We start from the raw sequence: 27,996 nt of genomic DNA, 5'->3' as shown, positions 1-27,996 counted from the left end.
CCCTCCCCCAGCCGCCTTGTGCAAAGATGGCTGCACCGTGAGCGCAGAGGAGGAGGAGGCGGCGGCGGCGGCGGCGAGAGAGCGAGCACCCAGCGCCCGCACCCACCCCGGGGCCGCCCGGGACGCCCCCTCCTGAGCGCGCTCCCTCCCTTCTCTCTTGCAAGCGCCGGGGCAAAGGCGGAGACAGCGGGGTCCCTCCTACCCCCCTTTCCCTCCAGGGGGAACCCCCCTTCCCCCCTCCTTGGCTCGGCGGCTGCACCCCCTCCCTTGCCCGCCCCTCCGCCCCTGCCCCCTCCCTCCCCAGCCCGGGGCCTTCCCGGGCCTTCGGCGGCTGCAAAGAAAAAAAGAGAGAGAGAGAGAGAGAGAGAGAGGGGAAAAAAAAAAGCAGCAGCGGAGGGAGCGGCGGCGGAGGAGAGCGCGCGCGCGCCCCCTCCCTCCCTCCCTCCCTCCCCCTCCCCCCAATTTCCACCGCGGCCAATTCATGGACAGGAACTACCCCAGCGCCGGCTTCGGGGACCCGCTCGGCGCCGGGGCGGGATGGAGTTACGAGAGGTCAGCGAAAGCTAGGTAAGGAGCTGAGGGTGGCCTGGAGGAAGGGGCCAAGGGGTGGGGGCCCAGCCCGGCCGGGCCTGGCCCGCCTGGCGAAGCGTGCATCGCAAACTCCCCTCCGGCTTGCAAGGGAGCGGCCTTCCTCGGTTTGCAACAACGCCGCCGCCCCAGTTTGCAAATTGCAAACTCCGCCAAAGCCAGCTCCGGCATGCAAAGGGAGAGATGCAGCGGGAAAATGGGGGTGCAAAACAATTTCGGACGGAAAGGCCCTGGGAAGGTGGGAGGGACTGGCGAAGCAAGGCCTGGATTTCCCCCCATCCTTGGATTCCCGGCTTGCTGATCCCTCCTCCCTGCATCCCGGGCTCTGCTCTTGCATAGGTGGGATGGAAAGGAGAATTAGAACGCAGACCTGGGGGGAGCCCCCCCTCCCGTCCTATTGTTCCGGGACTGCGCGAGGCCGCGCCACTCGGGCCCCCCCCCCCCGAAATTCCGCGCGCAGAGTGGGCACGGGGCCCCGCCCCCTTCCCAAGCTGGGGTTCTGTGTGTGTGAGGGGGGGGGTCCTGGAATCTGAGACACGCCCCCTTGGGCTCCCCCACCCCCCAAAGGCAGAGAATCCTAGTGGATGGCGAGGAGCGGAGTATTTGACCTCTTGAGTCCCAGCCGTGAATTGGGGCCGTTGCATGGGAAGATTCAGATATTTCCCTGGTGTGTGGTTGTGTGCGTGAGCGTGGGCCCTGTTGGTGCTTAGTTGGCACCCTGCTCACCTGCGAATCAGCCCCCTTCCTGCTGTTTATGTCCTGCCTTCACTCTTCACCTGTCCCCAACCCCCCCACCTCCTGGGTTTCCCAGCATGGCTGGGCATGACCCCACATGTGTTAGGATTTTCCATTTGGGACTTCTCGCTCTGTATATTTCCTTCCCCACGGGTGAGCTGGATAGTCGTTTGCACACACACCTGGCTTTGCAAGGGCCCATGCATTTGAACCTCAACCCCGCGGGATGGACGTTGTTCATGTTCACACTTGTACCTGGTACTTTCCCCTAGTCCTATCCCCTCCCCACCCCCCATCCCAGCCTTTTGGGGAACAATCTACCTCCTGCTCCTGACTCGGGACCCTATATGAGGTTCAGGGCCATGTGTTCCCACGTGTCTGCATTAGAGTGGGCGTCCGTGTGCACCCCTCAGGTGGGCCCCGGGGCCTTGTGTCGTCCAGGGGATAGTGGGCTCGGTAGGAAGTCCATGCCTTTTGAATTTTCAACTTGGGGCACTTCCCTCTGACTCTTCACCCTCTTCTGTTTGCCTCGTCGTTGTGCATGTCTGTTTGTAAACGTGAGACTATCTGGGCTCTATTTATTGGGGCTTGAGTGGGGAATGTTTCATGGCTCTTTTCATTGGGTACCCCGGTTCCCTTGGTCTTCTTTCCTTTAGGGCCCAAGGTTCCTTAGGGATAACCCCCAGTCAGCTGTAAGATTCCCCCCACACCCCGGGGGATTTGCTGAGTTCCATTCTCCTAGGGTAGCTGCAGAGGACACCCTAACATCTCTCCCTTCCCCCCAGCTTGGTCTATGGCAGCTCCAGGACCTCGCACCCCGAGACCGACATCTTACACCGCCAGGCCTACGCGGCCCCCCACCCACTGCAAAGCTATGCCACCAACCACCACCCAGCAGGTACGGCCCCCGTCCCGCCCCGCCTGGGCTGGCCCTCCCTCCCAGGCAGCTGGTTGGCTGCTGAAAGTTCCACCCCTCCTAATTGGCCGTGCCCTGCGTCCTGGCCCGCCCCTTGCTGCCTCTCCTCTGATTGGTTGCCTCTGAGGCTGCTGGTCCCTGCTCAATTTCACGCTGGATTCGTCCACCCTTGTCTCTGGCCCCGCCTCTTTCGCTCCAATTGGCCCCGTCCCCTCAGCCCCCAAATCCCACCTTCTCTTCCAGGCTTTTCCTCCTGTCTATCCCACCCCAATCCTTTCCCTCTAGGTTTGCCCATCCTCTTGGCTCCTTGGCGCTCTGAATTCGTTCTTCCTGATTCCTTTTCTTTCTGATTGGCTCTAAGTCTTTGGACCTCCCTGTTTTTCCTTGGGTCTGCCCACCACCTTATTCTTTTCCCTGTAGTCCTACCTCTAACGATTCTGATTGGTTTCCTTCTTCCTGGGTGGACGTGCAAGTAGATTACATTATCCAATTTGATCCTTAACTTTCCTGGTTGGCTCCTTCCCTTGTCTCCTCTTTATTTTTTTTTTTGTTTTTTGTTTTTTTTCTGGATCCTCCCACTTGAACTCAATCCCTTTAGACCTGCCCTCTTCCTACTAAGTGGCTCCAGTCATCCCATCTTTTCCCCTTCCTTGCTAGAATTGCCCAAATCCTTTTGTGTCTCCCTCCCCCTTCCACCAAGAACTCTGTCCTGTTGTGCCCACTTCCTTTGATTCTGGGTTTTTCTACTCTTTTGTTTACCTTTCCTCTCCTGGGCTCCCTGCCCTTACGATTGGACTACACTCCATCCTGCTTATTGCTTTCCTTTTTCCCCTTTGTTATCCTCTGCCCTGTCTCCTCAGCTTGGCTGTGTCCACTTTATCCCCTTGGAATCTATCTCTTTACATTTTCCAACCCTTTTCCCTGACCTGACTTGCTTTTGGCCTCTTCCTTTTCCCTTTCAACTTGGCCTTATACCCCACTTTGCTGACTCTAACCCCCTTGTCCTTGGCCAGGCCTCTCTGGACTCTTCGACACTGGCCTCCACCACGCGGGCTCAGCAGGGCCCGACGCCTCCGTCATGAACCTCATCTCGGCCCTGGAGTCCCGGGGCCCCCAGCCTGGCCCCTCTGCCTCCTCTCTCCTCTCCCAGTTCCGCAGTCCTTCCTGGCAAACAGGTAAGCCCAGCGCCGATCCAGGAGGGCCAGGGTGGGGCTGGCATGTGGTCCGCCCTGACCTGTGGTCTTCTCCGTCATCCCTAGCCATGCACACGCCAGGCCCCACGGAGCTCTTCATTTCGGGCGCCCTGCCGGGTTCCAGCACCTTTCCATCCTCCTCTGCCCTGTCGGCCTACCAGCACCCGGCTTCCTTCGGCAGCCGCCCCTTCCCAGTGCCCTCGTCCCTCAGCCTTCAAGATCCCCCATTCAGTCCCCCAGCTAACGGGCTCCTGTCCCCTCATGATGTGTTGCACCTAAAGCCCTCGCAAGCACCCACGGTGCCATCCTCGCTGGGCTTCGAGCGCCTGGCAGGGGGCGGTGTCCTGGGGCCTGCTGGTCTCGGCCCGGCCCAGACCCCTCCTTACCGCCCCGGCCCTCCTGACCCACCCCCACCCCCCCGCCACCTCCCGACTCAGTTCAACCTGCTGGCTTCCTCTTCCGCTGCTGCCGCTGCCGCCGAGCAATCTTCCCCACAGCTCTACAACTTCTCGGGTGCTGCCCCGGGCCCCCCGCCACCCGAGCGGGCCCTGCCCCGCCAGGACACCGTCATCAAGCACTACCAGCGGCCGGCAAGTGCACAGCCCCCGCCGCCCCCGCCACCAGCCCACGCCCTCCAGCATTACCTGAGCTGTGGAGGCAGCTACTCCTCCATGGGCCACAGGGCTAACCTGGCCTGTAGCCCCCTGGGCGGCGGGGAGCCCTCCCCTGGTGCTGGCGAGCCTAGCAAGGCTGGGCCCAGCGGAGCCACGGCTGGAGCATCGGGCCGGGCTGCAGGCCCAGAGGCGGCTGGAGGAGGTGGGGCTGCGGGTGGCGCTGGAGGTTACCGCCCCATCATTCAGTCGCCCGGTTACAAGACAGGCAAAGGCGGTTACGGAGCAGCTGCGGGTGCTGCCAACAGGCCCCCCCCGCCCCGTTCAACCGCCACGCCCAAATGCCAGAGTCTGGGTGGGCCAGCAGCAGCCTATGCCACTGGGAAGGCCTCTGGGGCTGGCGGGGCCGGGGGCCAAGCCTATTCCCCTGGACAGCCCCAAGGGCTTCTAGGACCCCAGGCCTACGGGCAAGGGTTTGGAGGGGGTCAAGCACAGGACTTGAGCAAAGGCCCTAGCTACTCTGGGGGGCCCCCACAGCCCCCCAGTGGCCCCCCGCCTCCTGGCCTAGCCACGTGTCAGAGCTACTCCCCGGATCAGCTGCAGGGGCAGCTGTATGGGGTTCAGGGTGAGCCGTACCCCGGGCCAGCTGCCCATTCCCAGGGGCTGCCCACAGCCAGCCCCTCGCTCAGCTACAGTACTGGCCATTCCCCGGCGCTCTCGGGTCACGGAGGTGGCTGGGGGCCCAGCTCCCTGGGGGGTGGCGGCGAGGCCAGCCCTTCTCACATCATCCGCCCACTGCAGTCGCCGCCTGCCCCCGGCCGCCCGCCTGGAGTCGGCTCTCCGGGAGCCCCTGGCAAATACCTGAGTTCCGTCTTGGCCTCGGCCCCTTTCCTGGCGCCTCCGGGAGCCGGCAGCTATGCAGCCGGAGCAGGTGGCTACAAAGGCAAAGGGGATGGCTCGGAGCTGCTGGCTGGCCCCGGCGGGCCTCCTGCCGAGCGCACGGAAGATGAGGAATTCCTCATCCAGCATCTCCTACAGGCACCCAGCCCCCCGCGGACCTCAGGGGCAGACGGCTTGGTGGGTGAAGATGGGGCAGCGGATGCCTCCAAGGGACTTGGGGGTAGTGGTGGGGCCGGGGGTCCGACGGGCACACCCTACGAGCTGGCCAAGGAAGACCCCCAGAGGTATCACCTGCAGAGTGTCATCCGGACGAGTGCCAGCCTCGACGAGGGTGCCACAGCAGCCCTGGAGCTGGGCCTGGGGAGGCTGAAGGAGAAGAAGAAAGGGCCGGAACGAGGTGGCGAGACACCCGAGGGGCTGGCCACCTCAGTGGTCCACTATGGGGCAGGTGCCAAGGAGCTGGGGGCCTTTCTCCAAAAGAGCCCGCCGCCCCCACCTCCCACAGCTCAGCCTGCCCAGCCCACGCCCCACGGCCTCCTCCTGGAGGCCGGGGGCCCTGACCTCCCACTGGTGCTGCCTCCGCCTCCCCCACCACAACTGCTCCCTTCTGTCCTTAGCCACGCCCCCAGCCCCTCTCCCAGTGCCCCCAAGGTTGGCGTTCATCTCCTTGAGCCAGCCACCCGTGATGGGGCGCCCCAGGCGCCCCCACCGCCGCCCCCACCTCCGCCACCCATGCCCCTCCAGCTTGAGGCCCACCTCCGAAGCCACGGCCTGGAGCCTGGTGCCCCCAGCCCCCGCCTGCGACCCGAGGAGAGTCTGGAGCCCCCAGGCGCCATGCAGGAGTTGCTTGGGGCCCTGGAGCCACTGCCCCCAGGGCCTGGTGACACTGGCGTAGGCCCACCTAATACCGAGGGCAAGGATCCCTCAGGTGCCTACCGCAGCCCCAGCCCGCAAGGCACAAAGGCCCCCCGCTTTGTGCCACTCACGTCCATCTGTTTTCCTGACTCCTTGCTCCAAGACGAGGAGCGCAGCTTCTTCCCCACCATGGAGGAGATGTTCGGCGGAGGGGCGGCAGACGACTATGGCAAGGCCGGGCCGCCTGAGGACGAGGGTGACCCCAAGGCGGGGACTGGGCCGCCTCCGGGCCCCCCTGCCTATGATCCCTATGGGCCCTACTGCCCTAGCCGGGCGTCTGGAGCTGGGCCTGAGACGCCGGGCCTGGGCCTGGACCCCAACAAACCGCCTGAGCTGCCCTCCACGGTCAATGCCGAGCCTCTGGGCCTGATCCAGAGTGGGCCACACCAGGCGGCCCCGCCACCCCCGCCTCCCCCTCCACCGCCGCCACCTGCCTCCGAGCCCAAGGGAGGCTTGACCTCACCCATCTTCTGCTCTACCAAGCCAAAGAAGCTGCTCAAGACGTCCTCCTTCCACCTGCTACGGCGCCGCGACCCGCCCTTCCAGACGCCCAAGAAGTTGTACGCCCAGGAGTACGAGTTTGAGGCGGATGAGGACAAGGCCGATGTGCCCGCTGATATCCGCCTCAACCCTCGGCGCCTGCCCGACCTGGTGTCCAGCTGCCGTTCCCGCCCGGCCCTTTCACCCCTGGGTGACATCGACTTCTGCCCACCCAACCCAGGCCCCGATGGCCCCAGGCGCCGTGGCCGCAAGCCGACAAAGGCCAAGCGCGATGGCCCACCCCGGCCCCGGGGTAGGCCCCGGATCCGCCCGCTGGAGGTCCCCACCACTGCTGGGCCAGCCTCAGCCTCCACACCCACTGATGGAGCCAAGAAACCTCGGGGCCGGGGCCGTGGTCGGGGCAGGAAGGCCGAGGAGGTAGGGGGCACACGGCTGGAGCCCCTGAAGCCACTTAAGGTGAGGGGGACTGGGGTCCAGATGGCTTAAGTTTTCAAGAAAGCGGAGGGTTGGGGCCACGGTGGAGGTTCTGGGGCGTGATGGGGGGCTGTGGTTTACGTTCCTGAAACTTGTGAGGAAATGAATCTCTGGGCTGGGATTCCAGGCTTCCACTGTTGGAGGGATCTGAGAATTGACACTTTGGGGTCTGGAGGGAGGGAGGTACAGGGTATTGGAGCTTAGGTTCTTAGGTGCTAGGTCTTAAAGGACCAGCGATCGGGGGTTCCTAGATTCCTGCGTCTTGGGGGTGCGGGCGGAGGGTCTGGAGATTGGGTTCCTGGGCTGTAAGCAAAGGAGGATCAGGGAGCATCGAGGGAGGAACTCCAGTCCTGTTGTTCTGGAATCAGAAGGGGTCTGTGGGCTTGAATTCTAGAGTTCTACAGGCTGAAAGTGGGAATTTGACCTGAGTCTTAAGGGAGGGTTGGGGGCCTGCGCTCCTGCTTCTGATGGGGGAGGGGACTTGGGGCCCCAGATCCGTGGGTCCTGACTCCCCGTCGCCCCAATATCTAGATCAAGCTGTCTGTGCCCAAGGCCGGCGAGGGTCTGGGAGCCTCGTCAGGTGACGCTGTATCCGGCGCTGACCACAACAGCCTGGACTCCAGCCTGACTCGGGAGAAGATTGAGGCCAAGATCAAGGAGGTGGAAGAAAAGCAGCCAGAGATGAAGTCCGGCTTCATGGCCTCCTTCCTGGACTTCCTCAAGTCAGGCAAGCGTCATCCGCCACTCTATCAGGCCGGCCTGACGCCCCCACTCAGCCCCCCCAAGAGCGTGCCGCCCTCTGTGCCGGCCCGGGGCCTGCAGCCCCAGCCCCCTGCCGCCCCCACTGTGCCACACCCCCCGCCTGCCGGCGCCTTCGGGCTGGGGGGCGCACTGGAGGCGGCCGAGAGCGAGGGGCTAGGGCTGGGCTGCCCTTCGCCCTGCAAACGGCTGGACGAGGAGCTGAAGCGCAACCTGGAGACGCTGCCCTCCTTCTCCTCGGACGAAGAAGACTCTGTGGCCAAGAACCGGGACCTGCAGGAGAGCATCTCCTCAGCCATCTCCGCTCTTGATGACCCACCCCTCGCTGGGCCTAAGGACACTTCCACCCCAGATGTGCCCTCCTTGGCAACTGAGGCTTCAGTGCCAGGGCCTCCCCCACTCCCGGGGCTCCCTAGCAGCAATGGCACACCCGGTGAGCTCGGGGATGATGGTTTGGGGGCGGGAAGGGGCTTTCCTGTTGTTCAGGTCACAGGGTACAGTTGTGCAGGTTGTGCACTGTTTAAGGGACATTGTTCACGTAGAGGAAGTAGATTCTCTTGTTTACGAAAGTAACTTGTTAATTGAGGGCAAACAGGTGTTTTTAGTAAGAAAGGTAGCATTTTCTAATTTGCCCACAGATGCTAAGTGGGCTAAAGGGCCCCAAGGTGGGCACTGGAGAATGTGGGAAATGGGGTAGGTTATAAGTGATAGGGACAGGTGGGTGACAGGGTACTGAGAGAGCTTTTAAAACTGGTGAGGATATGGAATCTGAGAAGGAGCTGGGATTTAGAGATGTATGGCAAAGGACAGAAAGGTATCTGGGGGTAGGGAGAGACTTGGGGAGGGTAGTTGAAAGAGACTGGAACATTGACTAGTTGGGTCTCATGGCGGGGGGGGGGGGGCAGGAGGGAAAGGCTGGGGGTATGGCAGGGTCTGGATGGTGTTCTGTCCTGAGAGAGGCTTTGGGCAAATTTTAAGGTGCTTCACTGGAGAGGGAATGAAGGCATTGATTCGGAGGAAGGCAGCGGGGGCTGTTAATGAGGGCTTGAGGGCTCAGAGGTGTCCTAAGGAAGGGAGAGCACTTCTAGGGGGTTGCAGAAGAGTGGGAAATGGAGAGGGAGGCTGAAGGGCAGAGGTGAGAAGAAATGCCAGGGGCTTCTGAACAAACAGAGTGTCAGGGTTCGCTGAAATGGGAACGAGTATTGGGGTTCAAGAACCTTGGAAGGCTCATAGCTCAGGACACGGCTTGAGAGGAAGCAGTTTTAGGCATCAGGAGGGATTTTAAGGCAGTAGAGGGGGCCGTTAGAAAAGCCCTTGGAGAATTCAGTGGGAAGTAGAGGGCATTAATGATCTTGAGAGTAGAGAGCAGTCTGAGGGAAGGGCAGGGAGAGCTTGGGGGGGAGGAGGACAAGACCCCCTGAGCAGGAAATGAGGAGGAAGAGGTGCAGAGTGAATGCTTGGGGAACTGGGACGGAAGGTGGAAGATGGGAGGTGAGGGCCGGCAAGGGCTTTGAGGCAACTGAGCGGTGTTTCTGGACTCAAATGGGCATGAGGCGTGGGAAATGGGTTTCAGGGGCTCAGAAGGTCCTCTGGAGCTGGGAAGGGGGTCTCCTGGAGGGACTTTGACCTAGCAGAAGGGCTTTGGGGGAGTTGAACTGTTGGCATTGGAAGGGACGTTCCGGAACAAGAGAAGAGGTGCAAGGGCTAGTGAATGGCATTTGGGAACTAGGAGCCACGTCAGGGCAGGGCAAGGAGCTTTGGAGGGACTTGGGGTGAGGGCAAGGGGGAGATGGACTGGGGTTGGAGACCGTTGAAGGATGAGGAAGGGTCTGTGGTGAGACAAGAGAGGACTGATTTTTTGTTTTTTAATGTTTATGTGTTTAGAGTGTATGTGCACGCAAGCAAGGGTGTGGGGGCAAAGAGAGAGAAGGAGAGAGAAACCAGCAGGCTCTGCATTGTCAGCACAGAGCCCGGCGCAAGGCTCGATCCCGTGAACTGTGAGATCGTGACCTGAGCGGAAATCAGGAGTCAGATACTTAACTGACTGAGCCACCCACGCGTCCCCAGAGAGGACTGGTTTTAATGGGGAGTGGGGGCGGGGGGGACATTGAGTAATGCTACAATACAAGGGACAGAAGGGGAGAGTATTTAGAGACTGGGAAGAGGGGTGGGGACAGAGCACCACATTTGGGTGGGAAGGCTTATTAGGACACTGGAGAGAGAAGTTAAGGGAATAGTCTTCCTTTGGCCTCCTCAGGCAGAGGTGGGTCGTAAAAGTCCCAGAGCGGGGCGCCTGGGTGGCTCAGTCGGTTAAGCGTCCAACTTCGGCCCAGGTCATGATCTCACAGCTCATGAGTTCGAGGCCCTGCGTTGGGCTCTGTGCTGACAGCTCAGAGCCCGGAGCCTGCTTGGCATTCTGTGTCTCCCTCTCTCTGCCCCTCCCCCGCTCACCCGCGCGCTCGCTCGCTCGCTCTCTCAAAAATAAGTAAAAAATCATTAAAAAATAAATAGAAGTCCAGGAGGGGAAGGGCGCCTGACTGGCGCAGTCTGTGGAGCAGGAGACTCTTGATCTCAGGGTTGGGGGTTCCAGTCCCATCTCGGGTGTAGAGATTACATAAAAATAAAATCTGGAAAAAAAATAACAAGGAAAGCCGGGGAGGGGACAGGCGACAGGTAAGCAGCCTCAGGAGCCCTGATTAGGAGGAAGGGCAAGAGCAGAAGAATAAGAAGTGGAGGTGAGCGGGATTTGCAGCAGAGATGGGTGTTAGGGTGCTCGGTGGAGAACAGTTCCCGTTGATCAGGAGGGATGTGGGGGTGCACAGCAGGAAGGGGGCTGGCTGTGTTGGGACGCTGGAGAGGAGGGTGGGGGCTGATACTGATTGACAGGGACAGCGGCCTTGAGGGACCTGTGCGGTGAGGGCCGAGGGGGCCTCGCGGTGCCGGTGCCGTAGTCCGCCCTGACGCCCCTCTCGCCCCCAGAGCCCCCGCTGCTGGAGGAGAAGCCCCCGCCCTCGCCGCCCCCCGCCCCGACGCCGCAGCCACCGCCGCCGCCACCCCCACCGCCGGCCCTGCCCTCGCCGCCCCCGCTGGTGGCCCCCGCGCCCAGCTCGCCGCCCGCCCCGCCGCCCCTGCCCTCGCCGCCCGCCCCGCCGCCGCCCCCGCCGGCCGCCCCCGCGCCGGAGGAGCCCCCTGCCCCGTCCCCCGAGGAGCCCGAGCCTCCGGACGCCCGGCCCCTGCACTTGGCCAAGAAGCAGGAGACGGCAGCCGTGTGCGGGGAGACGGACGAGGAGGCGGGCGAGAGCGGCGGGGAGGGCATCTTCCGGGAGCGCGACGAGTTCGTCATCCGCGCCGAGGACATCCCTTCCCTCAAGGTGAGTCCCCGGCATGGCACGCCGGGCCCGGGGGTTTGGTCCCTCAGCGGCTATGGAATGCCTGCCGGGTGACAGGCCCCGAATCCACAGGCCGATGGGGCCAGAGCATCCAGAGGACCTGCGGGGCTCTGAGATGCGGGGGGCGTGTGTGTCCCATAAAGGAGAGCGATGGTTAACATTTATTGCAGGTATTGTGGGGGCTGGGGTTCCAGGAGGCAGGTCCTGGTCTCGGTGAAGCTTCTAATTTAATGGCACAAGCCAAGAGAGCGGTGACTTGGCGAGGTATGCCGTGTTGGTGGACGCGTGTGGAATCGACAGAATATACCTGTGAATGAGCGCGCTCCCAGAGGTAGTCTGTAAATTGAGTAGCAATGATTTGGGAGCGTGAGGCCACATCTTAAACGCTTTATGCAGATCACCGCGTTCACTGCTCCCAGTTACGCTACTCCAGAGGTTGGCAAACTGGCCTGGATGGGCCAAGTGCAGCCCACGACCTCTTCCTATAAATAACGTTTTATTGGCACCCAGCCATGCCCAGACGTTTCCAAATCCTCTAGCGCCCCTATCGTGGCGGGGTGAGACGGTTGGCAGAGGCTAGCTGACCCACAAAGCCAAGAATCTTTCTTTCCTGCTCCATGACAGAAAAAGTTTGCCCATCTCTGCTCCACTCGGTTCATGGGACAGATAGGTTTGGACCAGAGGATTAATAGCAGGGGTGCTTGGTGAGGGTAGGTGACTTCAGGCGCTCGTGCAGTGCGTCTCCCAGAACAGGAGACTGAGCAGGTGCTTGGTGGGTCAGCAAGCCATGGTTCCCTTGATGGTGACCCTGAAGACTAAGCTCCTTCTTCATATTAGTCACTGTCACGGACTGGGTATTGATTACGGGGCCAGGAACACGTGTGGCCCTTGATGTACGTCATCGCGTTTAATTTAATCTCGGGTGTTGTTTCTTCAGACGGAGACGTTGCGGGATGAATTAGTTATAAGGTTAATAACTCGTGTTATGCTATATTATCTCGTGTACTTTGGGAGATGAACTTAATGTGTTATTTACAGTCTTATCTTTATTTTTATTTATTTTATTTTATTTTATTTTTCAAGGTTGTTTGTTTTTTTTTTTTGTATGAAATTTATTGTCAAATCGGTTTCCATACAACACCCAGTGCTCATCCCAGCAGGTGCCCTCCTCATTACCTGTCACCCACCCTTCCCTCCCTCCCACCCCCCTTCAACCCTCAGTTCTCAGTTTTTAGGAGTCTCTTATGGTTTGGGTCCCTCCCTCTCTAACCATTTTTTTTCCCTTCCCCTCCCCCATGGTCTTCTGTTAAGTTTCTCAGGATCCACATAGGAGTGAAAACATATGGTATCTGTCGTTCTCTGTATGACTTATTTCACTTAGCATAACGCTCTCCAGTTCCATCCACGTTGCTACAAAAGGCCTTTCATTCTTTCTCATTGCCACATAGTATTCCATTGTGTATATAAACCACAATTTCTTTATCCATTCGTCAGTTGATGGACATTTAGGCTCTTTCCATAATTTAACTCTTGTTGAGAGTGTAGTCTTATTTTCAGTCTTTTTTTTTTAAGTTATTTTAAGAGAGCACGAGTGGGGGAGGGGCAGGGGCGGGGAGAGAGAGAGAGAAAGAGAATCTCAAGCAGACTCCGTGATGTCAGCACAGAGCCCGATGAGGGGCTTGATCTCACAAACCCCGGATCAAGACCTGAGCCGAAATTGAGAGTCAGACGCGGGGGCACCTGGGTGGCTCAGTCATTTAGCATCTGACTTCGGCTCAGGTCATGACCTCATGGTTCGTCAGTTTGAGTCCACATGGGGTGAGCCCCCCATTTCTGTCTCTCTCTCTCCCTCTGTCCCTCCTGGGATTCTCTCTCTCTCTCTCTGCCCCTCGCTCACTTGAGCCCTCTCTCTGGAAAAAAAAAAAAAAAAAAAGAAAGGTCAGACACTTAACCGACTGAGCCACCCAGGCGCCCCGTCATTCTAACCATTTTTAAGTGTACCATTCGGTGGCATTAGGTACATTCACATCGTTATGTAACTATCGCCATTGTCTGTCTCCAAGTTTTATATTCATAATTCTCCTTCACGATAGGGATTGCTAGCCCCGTTTTACAGGGAAGGAAACTGAGGCATAGAGTGGTACAGTAGCCTTCCTGGACTTTCATGGTTGGGGACTGACACCAGCTCTGTTGGCCCCAGGAGCCTGGGCTCTCAGTAACCAGATTCAGCCTTTCTCTGTCCATTCTGTCAAACATTGACAGTGACAGCGGCGGATGCTGCTGGGCGCCCCGCGCTGGGCCGTAATAACAGAGCTTTTACAGATGAGGAAGTTCACGTTCAGAGAGAGGGACTCGTTCGGCTGGTGGGTGCCGAGCCGGGATTGGAGCCGCAGCTTTACTGACACCACCTCCCAGCTGGCCCGGGGCCGGGCAAGGATTCAGATGCTTAAAATACAACACGAGTGTGCATTACAATGGGGGACACAGAGCCCCAGGACTGAACCACTCGTGCAGACATCGGAGACTCGTTTGTGTGCTTGGAGTCGGGGCAGGCTGGTGGCATCGTTACTGAGAGCCCAGCTTTGGCGTTAACCTGACCGGCTTAAATCTCAGCCACTTCTGGGCTGGGCTGGTGTTGACCCTTCCTGACCCTCCTGTTTCCTCATTTCCTCCCTCAGGTAACGGGAGGATCCAGGCATTAATGCTTGCCTGGGGCTTTATGGAACCAGGGGTGCACACAGTAGGTGTCCTCAAACTTTCGCTTCTGTTACTCACCTCAGTGCTCTTGGGCGAACCTAGTGCAGAGCTTGGGTAACTTTTTCCGTGAAGGGCCAGCCAATAAATACTTCGGGCTTTGCAGGTCAGAGGGTTTCTGCTACATATTCTTGTTTTGTTTTGTTCACAATCCTTTAAAAATTAGGAACCATTTTTAGCTGGTAGGTGTGTAAAAATGGGCAACAGGCCACTGGTCGAGAACAATGATAGCCCAGTAGAAATATCAGCGAACCATATACGTCATTTGAAACTTTCTCGTATCCAGGGGTGCCTGGGTGGCTCAGTCGGTTAAGCGTCCCGACTTCAGCTTAGGTTGTGATCTCCCGGTTTGTGAGTTTGAGCCCCGCGTTGGGCTCTGTGCTGACGGCTCGGAGCCTGGAGCCGGAGCCCGGAGGCTGCTTTGGATTCTGTGCCTCCCTATGCCTGTTCCTCCCTGCTCGTGCTCTGTCTCCCTCTCTCTCAAAAATAAATAAACATTTTTTAAAAATTTAAAAATAAGCTTTCTTGTACCTACACTTAAAAGATAGGGGAGCTGGCTTAATGAGTAGAGCACATGACTTTTTTTTTTTTTTTTAAGTTTATTTATTTAAGAGAGAGCTCAAGCTGGAGAGGGACAGAGAAAGAGGGACAGAGAGAATCCCGAGTAGGTTCCGCGCTGTCAGCGTGGAGCCCAACATGGGGCTTGAACCCACAAACTGCGAGATCATGACCTGAGCTTGAAACCGAGAGTCAGACTCTTAACTGACTAAGCCCCCCCAGAGGCCCTGAGCACTGGAGTCTTGATCTCAACAGTTGTGAGTTCAAGCCCCATGCTGGGCGTGAAGCCTTCTTAAAAAACAAACAAGTTCAAAGATGGGTGAGATTGGCCACATTGTATTTTCTGTAACAGTGTATTTAAAGCCATCATTTCAGTATGTCATCAACGTAGAAAAAGCTCCTGAGATGTTTTACAGTTTTCCCATATCAAGTCTTTGACACCCGGTGTGTATTTTACACTTGTGGACCGTACTCGGGGCAGCTGAATTAGAAAGCGCGGGGCTAGCCCCCTTCCGTGCCTCAGCTTCCCCATCTCTAAAATGAGAGTGAAAATATTAACTCCCAGTTCTCGGGGATGTGGAAGATTTAGCAGGATGTAGACCCTGAGCACGTAAGAGTTTATGGGGTAGAGAAATGTACAGGGAAGGGCGGTCCGGGTGGAGGTAGCAGGGTGCAAAGCTCGTGTCATGAGCAAAAACGCGTTGTCCTTGTGGCTCAAGGGGTTGAGTGGCTGGAAGTGAGTGCCAAGGCTGGGAAGGTGAGCCAGGGGCCGGGTTATGCTGGGGTGACATCAACGGGCGCCTGCTTGAGACTCCTCTCTGGGTTTTCCGGCAGCTGCTAGGGCTTCTCGCCGGCGGGGAGGTGGCTGAGGAGATGTCTAGGCCTGATGGCAGTCTGTCCACCACCTCAGTCCTGTGACCCTGATTCCCTGTTAACGGACCACAAAGCTTTCTTATTCCCACCCTGCTAGGTGTTTCTGGCTCGTTCTCATCTTGCTGCTTGCTTCCTGCCCTGGTCTCTGCTTGTCAGAGTTCAGATTCCCCAAAGAGAATCTGATTGGTCCAGCTCTGCATTTGGGGCCAAGATGATTTGCTTCCTGATTGGCTGCCTGGTTAGGTCTCCTCCAATCGGCTCTGGCTTCCGTCGGGCAGGGGCAGGGGCTTTGGGCATGTTGGCTTCCCTAATAAGGGGAAGTGGGTGTGGTCAGTGATCTGATCGACATGAGGAGAGGCAGGAAGGACAGCCTGGGGACTGACCGGCCCTGATTGGAGATCAGGCAAGGGTGATACCAGGGATTGGGCACGATGGTGGCAGGGAGGCAGAGTGGTTTTGGGAAAGACACCAAGCTCGACTGGGATGTGGTGAGCCGGGGGACCTGCGTCCAATGAGAGAATCAATAGACTCAGAAGAGGCAGATTAGGTAGTGGGAGGAGACTGAGGAGGGGGTGGGCCCCCCCGGTGGGCCCCCCCCAGGTGGGAAGGATGCTCTGATGACTTCTGAGAACTTCATATTCACATTGAGAGGGGAAAGGCACCCCTGATGGGGGGCACTGCATATGCAAAATCTGGGGGTCAGAAAGTCTGGGGTTCATCTGCTGAACTCTGAGGGGTCTGGATAGCGTGCTGGGCAGGGGCTGGAGAAGAAAAAGGAAACTGAGGCAAAATTTCGCTGTGCCAGACTGTGGAGCTTGCACTGGGGGCCCTACAGGTGTTTGGAGCTGAGCAGGATGTGGTCTGAAAGGAACTTTTCAATCCTTGGGCCTCTGACCTGGCTTTCCAAGGTCACCGAGAGGAAGGACTGGGATCCACATAGCAGCCTGGGAAAAAGGACTTGGGGCCAGGACCCTGGCATCCTTGTCTCATCCTGCCTCTTGTAATTTTAAGCTGAGAGCATTTTGAGACCTCATTTTCATCAGGTTATTGTAATCCCTTTTTTGCACTCCCCTAGCTGATCTGAGGGACACAAAAAAATCACGGAGGTGAGGGGCGCCTGGGCGGCTCAGTCACTTGAGCGTCTGACTTCCGCTCAGGTCATGATCTCATGGTCTATGAGCTCAAGCCCCCTGTCGGGCTCTGTGCTGACAGCTCAGAGTCTGGAGCCTGCTTTGGATTCTGTGTCTCCTCTCTCTGCTCCTCTCCTTCTCATGCTCTGTCTCTCTCTCAAAAATAGATAAACGTTAAAAAAAAATTTTTTTTTTTTTTTAATCGTGGAGGTGAAAACAACTCCAACTAAGAGTGGGTAGTAGATAGCTTGGCACACCAACGCCAGTATTACAGCTGCTGCCAGTGCCAGACATCATTAATTGATCTCAGCACTTCTCCGGCCATGCCTGGCTTTCAGGGCAGCCATGACCAATCAATTGGAGTTACCATCTGTATCCTGTTTATCACTTGAGTATGGATTCTTTGAACGCAAGGACTACCTTTCGTGCCTCTCTGGGTTATTACAATACCCGGTGCACATTTCCCGTAGCATCTGTATTCTTATCTTTTTTTTTTAAATGTTTATTTTTGCAAGGGGAGGGGAGTGGCAGAGAGAGAGGGAGCCACAGACTCGACTCCAGGCTCTGAACTGTCAGAACAGAGCCCAAAGCGGGGCTCGAACCCACGAGCCATGAGATAACCTGAGCCGAAGTCAGACGTTCAACTGACTGAGCCACCCAGGCGCCTCCCATGTTCTTATATAGTCTGTTAGCTGCTTTCTTCTAGACAGACAACTGTCACACATGCTGTCCTGTGTCATTGCTCGGTCCCCCTCATAGAAGACATTGTCCATCCAGGACTCATTTAGGTATCCCCTCTTCCAGGAAGCGTTCTTGGATTCAGATTGCATGTGAGGTCCTTATTTTTTTTAGTTTCTTATTAAAAAATTTTCTTTTAATGTTTATTTATTTTTGAGAGAGACAAGAGACAGAGTGTGAGTGGGGCAGAGGCAGAGAGAAAGGGAGACAGAATCCGGAGCAGGCTCCAGGCTCTGAGCAAGCTGTCAGCACAGAGCCTGACGCAGGGCTCAAACTCACAAACTGTGAGATCATGACCTGAGCCGAAGTTGGACACTTAACCAACGGAGCCACCCAGGTGCCCCAGTCCTTATTTTTTTTAATGCTTTTTTTTTTTTTAACGTGTATTCATTTTTGAGAGACAGAGACAGCATGAGTGGGGGAGGGTCAGAGAGGAGACACAGAATCCAAAGCAGGCTCCATCCAGGCTCTGAGCTGTCAGCACAGAGCCTGACGCGGGGCTCAAACCCACAGACCACGAGGGGGTCTGCCATTAACACGTTTATTACTCGGTGCTGTTATTTTTTTGTGCCCTGTCTGGGTTTCCTGCTACTGCCCTCGCTCCCCCAGATTAGATACTGGGTCTGGCCCACATCCTTCAGTTTCCAGTGTCCAGCTGAGGGTCACACAAGTCTCGGAGTTGTGGAGAGGTTATCTGAGTGTGTTGGGGGCGTGGAGAAGGGGGGGCCTTACCCTCACCGTGTCTTGCCCTGTTGTGGATTCGCTGATGAAATACATGGTCTCCGGGCAACTGTCACCCGTCTGTTCCCGGCACAAGCCTCAACTGCGCCCTGTTTCATTTATCGACTTGTCTATCTTGTCACCTCTCCGACAAAGACCCCATGAGAGGCGTCAGTCTTATTCATCACTGGACCCAGGGGTCCAGCACGGTATCTGGAAAATGGTGGGTGTGCGCTCAGGAGTCGGTCGTGACGTTAAGTCGCGACAGAGGCTTATGCCATCCCACCGTGAAGTTTTTATAACCAAAACTTTGCAGCCCAAGAACCAACGGCCTTGACTGCGAGGACTGGGGTGAGCCACAGGAGGACGTGGCCAGACTCATGCTGCCTCCCCAGGGCTGAGAACATCACACGGCCAGAAGACATCTGGCTGTCAGTGTTCGTTGATGGATGGCTTGTCGATCTCAGTCCCTTTTCTCTTAAGCGGGTGTAGAGGGAGGACATCGGGCCAGGAATTGGGGGGCAGGGAGGACAGGAACGAGGGCTGACCTTGCTGGCCTCACTGCACCCCTCCTCAGCTGGCACTGCAGACGGGGCGCGAGCCCCCACCCATCTGGCGAGTGCAGAAGGCGCTGCTGCAGAAATTCACTCCGGAGATCAAGGACGGACAGCGGCAGTTTTGTGCCACCAGTAATGTAAGCCTGCCCGGGGGGTGGGGAGTGAGGGCTCAAGAGCCCCGGGTGGGAGGCGGGGAGGTCTGGAAGCCGGGGTCCTCCTCACGCATGGCTGTGATTCATGCCTAGTCTCGGGTGTAGTCCAGCAGGGAGGCTCCGTTTCCAGTGGCTCCTGTGGCCGCCGCGGGGGCCCTGGGTGGGGTGGGAGTCTTGGTATCCGGCTGCCTGGCTGGGGTAGACGAAGGAGTTCTTCCTGTGCCTCTTTCCCTCCCTAGTATTTGGGGTACTTTGGGGACGCGAAAAACCGGTATCAGCGCCTTTATGTAAAGTTCCTGGAAAACGTCAACAAGAAGGATTATGTGAGGGTCTGTGCTCGGAAACCCTGGCATCGGCCCCCAGTGCCCGTCAGGTACCACGGGGAGCCGAGGGGCGGGCAGTTGGTGGGCAGGGTCTACAGGCATGGGGTTGGATCATTCAAGAGAAGAGGCAGAGTCAGGGAGAGTGGACACAGGGTGGGTGACAGAGACCCAGAGAGAAAGAGACTCCAGTCTGGGGCCGGGGGGCCAGGCAGAGACCCCGAGAGGGAACAGATGGCGAGAGGGGGAGCTGGTTCTGTGCTTAGAGCTGCTGGCGAGGCAGGGGGATTTCAAGAGGAGAATTTGGGTTTCTTAGGGGCTGCTGACTGCATACAGTCCCTTCCGTGTTCCCTTCCAGGCGCTCTGGGCAGGCCAAGGGCCCTGCGTCTTCTGGGGCCAGTTCTGCCCCGCCTCCCAAGGCGCCAGCACCACCTCCTAAGCCAGAGACCCCTGATAAGACTGTCTGTGAGAAGCCCCCAGAGCAGACGCCTGAGACAGCTGCGCCCGAGCCCCCCGCCCCTGAGAAGCCATCCCCACCTCGGCCTGTCGAGAAGGAGAAGGAGAAAGAGAAGGAGAAGGAGAAGGAGCGGGTGACGCGTGGGGAGCGGCCGCTACGGGGCGAGCGGAGCGCGGGCGGGCGGCAGACACGGCCTGAGCGGAGCCTCACCGCGGGCCAGCCCGCCACCTCCCGGCTGCCCAAGGCCCGGCCCACCAAGGTGAAGGCCGAGCCGCCCCCCAAGAAGAGGAAGAAGTGGCTGAAGGAGGCGGCAGGAAATGCCTCGGCGGGTGGGGGTCCACCAGGCAGCTCCTCGGACTCCGAGTCATCCCCGGGAGCACCCAGCGAGGACGGTGAGTCCCTAGGCAGCCACACAGGGCGGGTGGGGAGGCAAGAGGAAGGGAATCCGGGGCATCAGAAGGAGGCATGGGTGAGCGCTGTCCAGAGGGTTCCGGGTGGTATCGGTGAGACAGCGACAATAATTGAAATAATGGCAATATGTGTCAGTCACGTGGCCCCTGACTGGATGACTGCTCTGCACACGATGAATTCACTTGTTTAGTTTTTGTAGCAGTGCTACAAAGTAGATACCGTTACTGCCCTCATGTACAGGTGAGGAGACTGAGGCACCAGGAGCACATAACATGGCTGGGGTGTGGCGTCCCACCCGAGTTGGGAGGTGGCCAGTGAAGCCTCAGGCCTGTTCTTCAATGCTGCACTGATTTGTCTTAGGACAGACATGTTATGGGGCCCCTGGCTGGCTCAGTGGGTGGAGCGTGTGACTCTTGATTTTGACGTTGTAAATTCGAGCCCTTTACATTGCGTGTACAGATCATTTAAGAATAAAATCCTTATTCGTTTTTATTTTTTAAATGTTTAATTTTTTTTTTTTTTACCTTTATTTATTTTTGAGAGACAGAGAGAGACAGAGCACTAGTCGGAGAGGGATAGAGAGGGAGACACAGAATCCGAAGCAGGCTCCAGGCTCTGAGCCATCAGCACAGAGCCCGACGCGGGGCTCGAACTCATGAACCGTGAGATCATGACCTGAGCCCAAGTCAGACGCTTAACTGAGCAACCCAGGCGCCCCTTAAATGTTTAGTTTTGAGAGAGAGAGAGAGAGAGAGAAAACGTGTGCTAGTGGGGGAGGGGCAGAGAGAGGGAGACAGAAGATCCAAAGCGGGCTCTATGCTGACAGCAGGGAGCCTGATGAGCCGTGAGATCGTGACCTGAGCCAAAGTCAGACGTTTAACTGACCTAGCCACCCAGGCGCCCCTAAAAATAAAATCTTAAAAAAAGGAAGCAGGTTCTGAGGGCAGAGGAACATGGGGGACCAGTGTCTGTCCTGGAGGCCCAGAGGTTGTGGTTTTCCCTGTGACTCGTTGTGTGACTCCAGGAAAGAGGCATCATCTCTTTATGCTGTAGTGTCTTCACTTACATAATAGATTAATGACAGATAAAACATATAGGAGGGTACTCACCTATAGTAAAGCACCAAAGATGAGCTCCACTGCTTAGAATGATGTCTGGTTTGTGGTGACAGTAACAGCAACAAAATACACACGTACACACACACACACACACACACACACAGTAAATATAACAGCCGCCTTTTAATTGAGTGCTTACCAGGTGCCAGGCCATCGTTTTAAATATTTTACACATTGGTTTGTTTTATCTTGACATAAATCCTGAGAGGTAGGTCCTATAGAATTTTCCTCATTTTAAAGATGAGGAAACTGAGACACCCAAGAGTCGATGTGACTTGCCTGAGGTCACATGTCTTTTTAGGAATAGGGCAGGGGTAGCCGTTTTAACAGAGACTAAGCATACGGTTAAAGAAGAGAATTCTCTTTCGTCAAAGCCCTGCTGAAGGTGGGAATCTCTTGGAAAATCAGAGGCTCTTCGCAAGGTTGTCCAGGGTCCCAGTTTCCTTTCCTCTTGTCTCTCTGCCTTCCCCCAGGTCAGAGGCAGCCCAGCAGCCCCAAAAGCTGAGGTCCTGCCAGTAGGAAAGGACTCAAGGACCAAGGAGTGAATCATTACACCTTCCTTTTAAGTGCCAGATCTGGGAGTGGCCCACATCCTACCTCTCCTGCCCCATTGGCTGGAACTCTATCACGTGGCCACACCTAGCTGCAAGGGAGGCTGGGAAATGTAGTCTTCTTTCTTTCTTTATTTTATTTTATTTTTTTTTTTTTAATTTTTTTCAACGTTTTTTATTTATTTTTGGGACAGAGAGAGACAGAGCATGAACGGGGGAGGGGCAGAGAGAGGGAGACACAGAATCGGAAACAGGCTCCAGGCTCTGAGCCATCAGCCCAGAGCCCGACGCGGGGCTCGAACTCACAGACCGCGAGATCGTGACCTGGCTGAAGTCGGACGCTTAACCGACTGCGCCACCCAGGCGCCCCTCTTTCTTTATTTTTAACTGGGCAGTGCTATGCTAAATCAGGCCCGGTGGAAGCAGTTAAAGACAGGTTGTGAAGGTGCCACAAGGGAGGAGACTTAGCCAAAGGCCTAGATTTGCAGGTCTTTCCTTCCCTGGCCCTCAATTTTTTTTTTTTTTTTTCTTCAACAGCTTATAAATTTAAGTTTAACTTTAACATGCCATATAATGAACCTATTTGAAACGTATAATTCAGTGGTTTCTAGTCTAGTCATAGAGTTATCCATCCATCTTGGCGATCAATTCTAGAACGCTTTCAGTATCCCAAAAAGAAACCCTGTACCCCTTGGTTATCACTCCCATTTCTCCCTTGCCCCCACACCCCCAGGCCTAAGTGACCAGCTACTTACAATCTTACATATAAGTGGAATCACACACCACGTTGTCTTTGGTAATTGACTTCTCGCACTTCGCTAACGTTTTGAGGTTCATCCATGTTGTAGAGGTATCGGGATTTTGTTCCTGTTTGCGGCTGAATAATACTCCACTGCAGGGACGGACCACATTTTATTTATCTACCGTCCGGTTGGTGGAAATTTGGATCGTTTCCACTTTTTAGCTATCGTGAATAATGCTGCCCTGAACACACGTGGACAGCTCTGAATTTTCTGAAATGGGGGGAAGGGAACTCTACACGTTTATGGGAGCCGTTTCCTTGCCAAGGGGTCGGTGTGGGTCTGAGTCGGCCTCCCCTCACCTCACTCAACCAGGAGCCCCTCTAGGGTAGGGTAGGGTGAGTGTGACCTATGTGTGGATGCCCTGAAGGCTTTGCTCAGCCCAGGAGGCCTTAGAACTAAACTAACTCTGGGTTGTCTGAGAGCGGTAACCCTCCATGTGCTACAAGCTGTTGCTCTCTCCTTTCCTGTATTCGTAGAAGTTCTAGAAAGATGCTGCAGTGACTGTCTGCTCTCTCTCTTCCTTTAGTCTCCTCCCATGTGGCTTCCTTGGCCCCTTTTTGCAGATACTTATTGAGCACTTACTATGTGCCATGAACGAGGTCCCAGCAGTGAACAGAACAAACAATAATATGTGTCCTCATGGGAGCTTCCAGTCTAGATTGGGAGAGTCCGTCCGTTGGATAAACATGTTATGTAACAGAACACAAACCAATGTGAAGAATCATCATTGTAAGGCTGGCTAGGCTTAAAGGCCGTTAAGAAAAAGTTTCAGTGGATGCCTGGGTGGCTCAGTCAGTTAAGCGTCCAACTCTGGCTTGGGTCGTAGTCTCACGGTTCATGGGTTTGAGCCCCGTGTTGGGCTCTGTGCTGACAGCTCAGAGCCTGGAGCCTGCTCCGGATTCTTCCCCTTCTCTCCCTCTCTCTCTCTCTCTCTCTCTCTCTCTCTCTCTCTTAAAAATAAACAAAGACTTTAAAAATTTCTTGGGGCACCTGGGTGGCTCAGTCAGTTGAGCCTCCGACTTCAGCTCAGGTCATGATCTCACAGTTTGTGGGTTCGAGCCCCACATCAGGCTCTGTGCTGACCACTTGGTCAGAGCCTGGAGCCTGCTTCAGATTCTGTGTCTCCTTCTCTCTCTGCCCCTCCCCCGCTCAAGCTTTGTCTCACTCTGTTTCTCAAAAATAAATGAATGTGAAAATAAATAAATAAACATTTAAAATTTTTTTAAAATTCTTAAAAATTAAAAAAAAAATAGTAAATACGTAGAAAAAAAGAAAAATGGTTTTAGTAAAGAGTATCCAGGCATTCTAGAGGGTGATGTTTTCGGGGGATGGGGGAGTTGGGGAATGCTTCTGGAAATGACACTGGAGCAGAGATCTGAGTGCAACAGGGTTGGGGTTGGGTGACTGGGAGAGAGAACATTCCAGGCTGGGCGTGTCTGGGGATCAGGAAGGAGGCCAGTGGCTGGAGCGAGTGAGTAAGAGGAGAGGGTGAGAAGTGAGGGCAGAGAAGGAACAGGACCAGACCTTGGAGGGACAAGAAGCCCAGGGCTTTGTGTTCCCACTGGAAGGATTTTACCTTGAACGAGTTAGGAGCCATGGGAGGGTTTGGGCCAAGGCCTGGGGGTCCAACTGCTGTTGCCAAGTGGTCACTCTGGCCTCTGAAACAGCTGTCCCCACGGGCCTTCCATGTGGTTAAGTCAAACAGACGTTTCTCATGCCTCTTCCTGAGGGATCTTTTAGGGCTGTTCATAGCCGTCCTGCATCTTTTTTCTCTCCGACGTTACTTCTTGGGTTTCATGTGAGTGTCCCTCAAGTCCTGACCTTGGCCTTGTTGTTTCACTTCTCACTTGGCAGGCTCAGCTTTCCAGTGAGCCTCACTCATTTCTTCTCCCTGGCCCCCCTCCAGACATCCCCCAAGCCTCCTCCCCCCAGATCCCACTGAGTTCCTTGTCCTAATTTCTGTATCTCCAGGATAGCCCCACTGGCTAGGCAGTCAGAGGGCCAGATCTCCAGCCTCCAGCCTTTGCTCCCTCACATCCACGACTGGGAAGTCCCCAGCCCTTCAGCGCTTTCCTGTAGCCCTGGCCCAGACACTGGCCCTCCTGTCTTCTTGCCCGAGATCCTGTCCTTATGGCCCTGCTACAGCATCTTTTCTTACCTGGTCCATTACCCTGACCTCTGGTATCATCCTTCCAATCCATCCCCTACCTGTCCTCAGAGGTGCCTTTCCACATTTACCCTTGCCCCTCCCCTGCTCACAGCTCTCCCATGGCTCCCTAGTACCCACCAGAAAAAGCCGCTACTCTCTCCACCTCATATTGGATGGAGGCCCTGCGAGGTCTGGCCTGCATGACCCGTGTAGTCTCAACTCCCACCTCCTCCCTCAGTCTTGCTCTTTGTGATGCGATCTCTCTGACTGGATTCGCTGGTTTGGAAACCAATGATGCTGCTTCTTTAGACTTGATTGAAGCTATGCTGAACCAGTCAAACGTGAAGTTCACCGGCCTGGAATGCTCTTGCCTATCAGTCAAGACTTAGCTCTTGTGTGACCTTGGACGAGCCTTCCCTGGCTTGCCAGGCTGAACTTGTTACAATCAATGCCTGTGACTCCACCATCAGAGTACATGACGCTGGTACTTGGGGACTTTCTCCAGCGGACTCGGCGCTCCCTGTGAATCTGGGCCTGGTACTTAGAACACCGTCTGCCACACAGGCGGCCTCCAGCAAAGGCGGAATAACGAACTGAAGTCCCATCTTGTTCCCCCCAGAGCGGGCAGTACCTGGGCGTCTGTTGAAGACCCGGGCGATGCGGGAGATGTACCGGAGCTATGTGGAGATGTTGGTGAGCACAGCACTCGACCCAGACATGATCCAGGCCCTGGAGGACACACATGGTGAGCTGAGGCCTGGGAGAGAAGGTCGCCGACCCCTCCTTTGCACCCCCCCTCCCCCATGCATTGTGGGGCTTCGGCTCTTCTGATGCCCCTCCGGGTCTTTTAGATGAGCTATACCTCCCGCCCATGAGGAAGATCGACGGCCTCCTGAATGAGCACAAGAAGAAAGTCCTGAAGCGGCTGTCGCTGAGCCCAGCCCTCCAGGTGCCTGTGGGGCCTGGGCGGGAGGTGTCCGGGGCCCCGCAGTCATGAACGGGAGAGATGTGCACCTGTCAGCCACGGAGGAGCTCCCGGAGCATGAGGCCCTGAGCGGGGGCACCATTCTCCGGGCTTGGCCAGGAGAAAAGTTGAGGGCAGGGCTGGCAAGAGGGAGTCTCTAGGTTCCTTGCAGGCCTGCATGGAGGGGGCTTGGAGGGTGCAGAGAGGTCATAGTGAAGGTCTGGGGCGGGCTGCTGGGAAAGCCCATCAGAGCGTGGCTCTGGAGTGGAAATTTGGAGGCAAAAGTTAGACTAGGGCCTGCACCCAGGCCTTGCCGTGGGACAGTGTTAAGCGGATCCTGATGGCTTCTCTGTCATCGTAATGCGGGACTTCTTAGCATCTTAGGTTTCGGTAGTAAGTCATCTAGATGATTTTCTTTCTGGAATGGCCTAGGATTCTAGAACAGACTATTCAGGCAGCTCTGATGCGGGGGATGGTTGTGTGGTGCTGAGATTTGGGGGCAGATTGTTAGGGCAGCGGAATTCTGGGATGGAATGTTGGTCCGGCCTTGACATTTCTGGGCAGTTACTGGTCGAATTCTGGGAATTCCGGGATGGACTTTCAGGCTGGCTCAGAAAATCCCCGGTGGGATGTTAGTCCCTCAGAAAATGCGGGATAGAGTGATAATCTGGTTCTAGAACTCTGGGTGGGGTGTTATGCTAGGGTTAAAACTTCCGTGGTAATGGAATATTCTTCTGGTTTTAGAATTCTGGGATCGAATGTCAGCCTGGCACTGGGGAGTCTGGATCTTAGGCTGATTCTCAAAATTTTGAGTAGGATGTAAGGCTGGTGCTGAGAATCCCGGGTGGAATATCAGGGGTCTCTGGGAATCTCAGGCCGGGCCACAAAGCACATTAAGAAGGGTCCCCAGACAGGCGTAGGTTCCTCTGTCCTTTGAGGAGACCAAGATTCCCCAGGGATCCCCTGATCCACAGCCTGAGGGAAACTGAGGCACCTGATGATCTGAGAACTGATGGTGGGTTTGGAGCGTGTGGGCCCAGGGCACGTCCCACTGACCGGTCGGCTTCCCGCAGGACGCCCTGCACACGTTCCCCCAGCTGCAAGTGGAGCAGAGCGGGGAGGGCTCCCCTGAGGAGGGGGCCGTGCGGCTGCGGCCGGCGGGGGAGCCCTACAACCGCAAGACGCTCAGCAAGCTCAAGAGGAGCGTGGTCCGAGCCCAGGTGGGGCCGCGGATGGGCGGGCGGTGTGGGCGACTGGGAAGAGGAAAGGCCCCGGGCTGGGCAGTGGGGTGAGGCTTCTCCACTCTCCTCTGTCCAGGAGTTCAAAGTGGAGCTGGACAAGTCGGGATACTACACGCTCTACCACTCCCTCCACCACTATAAGTACCACACCTTCCTGCGCTGCAGGGACCAGGTAAGCCCACCTGCAGCACCCGTTGCCCTGGGATTCGGCCCCACGGGCTCTGCCCTGGACCCAGCCCCTCCTGCCTCGGACTCAGGAGTCCAGCTCGCAGAGTCCCCTCCTCCCTCGGACCCAGGGATCCAAGCCCACAGCCCCTCCTCCCTCAGACCCAGCGTCCTGGTCCCCAGCCCCCTCCTCCCTCAGAGCCAGGGGTCCAAACCCACAGCCCCTCCTCTCTCAGACCCAGGAGTCCAGCTCCCAGCCCCCCTTCTCCTCGGGATATTGATCCCTAGACCCCCAGACCCTGGTGGCCGCTTGCCCCAGCTCCCTGTTTAACGCCCTGCAGACCCTGGCCATCGAGGGCGGTGCTGAGGACCTGGGTCAGGAGGAGGTAGTCCAGCAATGCATGCGGAACCAGCCGTGGCTGGAACAGCTCTTCGACTCCTTCAGCGACCTGCTGGCCCAAGCACAGGCCCACAGCCGCTGTGGGTGACCCCACCCCGCCTGGGGGAGCCGCCTCTTCCACGAACGGAGAATTGGGACAGAACTGTGTCCTCAGGAGCTAACCCCTGGGCCCTGCCTGCCAGGGAAGTGGGGGGGGGGGGGGGTCATTGGTCAGGGTGTGTCCATGCTGCCCCCACAAGGGCAGGGTTCAAAGTTCGACTCCTCCCCTCTCCCACACCCCCCTCCACTCCCTCCCCGCCCCTCCTGCTGTCCGGTGTACAGAGAAATTATTTATATATATGTATAAATGTCTATTTAGTAACGGTTTCCCTCCCCACCTTGGCCCAATCCCCTCTCCATGGCCACAGCCCCGCCCCCTCCACCTTGTACATAATGTATAGGAAAAGTCTATGTATGGTTGAGGGGGGCGGGGTGGCTTCAGAGAGCTGGGGGACCCCCTCCCCCCAACCCCCCCCTCACAGGCCAAGATCTTTGCTAAAGGCCATTCCCTCCCCCAGGGCATTCGGCATCGGGCGGGAGGGGGAAAACGCATCTTGTTAATTATTTTTAATCTTATTTATTGTACATACCTGGGGCGGGGGGCTGGGGAGGTGGAGGGGGAAGAAGGGTCCCCTCCCTTTGGCCCTCCTACTCCTTTTCTACTGCGATTGTCTGTGTCTGCCCCCCCTCCCCGTCCCCCACCGCCCCAACCCCTCGTCGTCTGGATGTGGTTCTATTTTTTATCCGTCTCCCCTCCCCTCCCCCTCTCTCTAACCACCCCCCCCCCCCCCCCCGCTCCTACCTCCCCACCACCCTTCGTCTCTTGCTCTTTCTTGGGCTTCTGTACAACTCAACTTGTATACACTGTGTACACACAACCAGCCAAACGAAAACCCAACGGCAAACACTTTATCG

At 56.7% G+C, this 27,996-nt stretch overlaps 1 protein-coding gene across 1 annotated transcript; it reads left to right on the top strand.

The window, feature by feature from the left end:
• PRR12 (proline rich 12) lies at positions 1–27,993 on the top strand. Its single transcript, XM_060651728.3, has 14 exons — positions 1–567; positions 2,109–2,221; positions 3,253–3,414; positions 3,499–6,815; positions 7,365–8,025; positions 10,572–10,963; positions 18,332–18,448; positions 18,703–18,836; positions 19,142–19,632; positions 24,892–25,017; positions 25,124–25,221; positions 26,310–26,456; positions 26,554–26,649; positions 26,984–27,993. The coding sequence occupies exons 1-14, from the start codon at positions 482–484 to the stop codon at positions 27,128–27,130; spliced, it is 6,087 nt and encodes a 2,028-aa protein (XP_060507711.3). The 5' UTR covers positions 1–481; the 3' UTR covers positions 27,131–27,993.
• The last annotated feature ends 3 nt before the right edge of the window (positions 27,994–27,996 follow it).

Source organism: Panthera onca, chromosome E2 (assembly GCF_046562875.1).
Source record: "Panthera onca isolate mPanOnc1 chromosome E2, mPanOnc1 haplotype 2, whole genome shotgun sequence".
NCBI classification, from domain to species: domain Eukaryota; kingdom Metazoa; phylum Chordata; class Mammalia; order Carnivora; family Felidae; genus Panthera; species Panthera onca.
The sequence above is the reverse complement of the archived record's forward strand: the minus strand, read 5'-3'. Positions and strand labels throughout refer to the sequence as shown.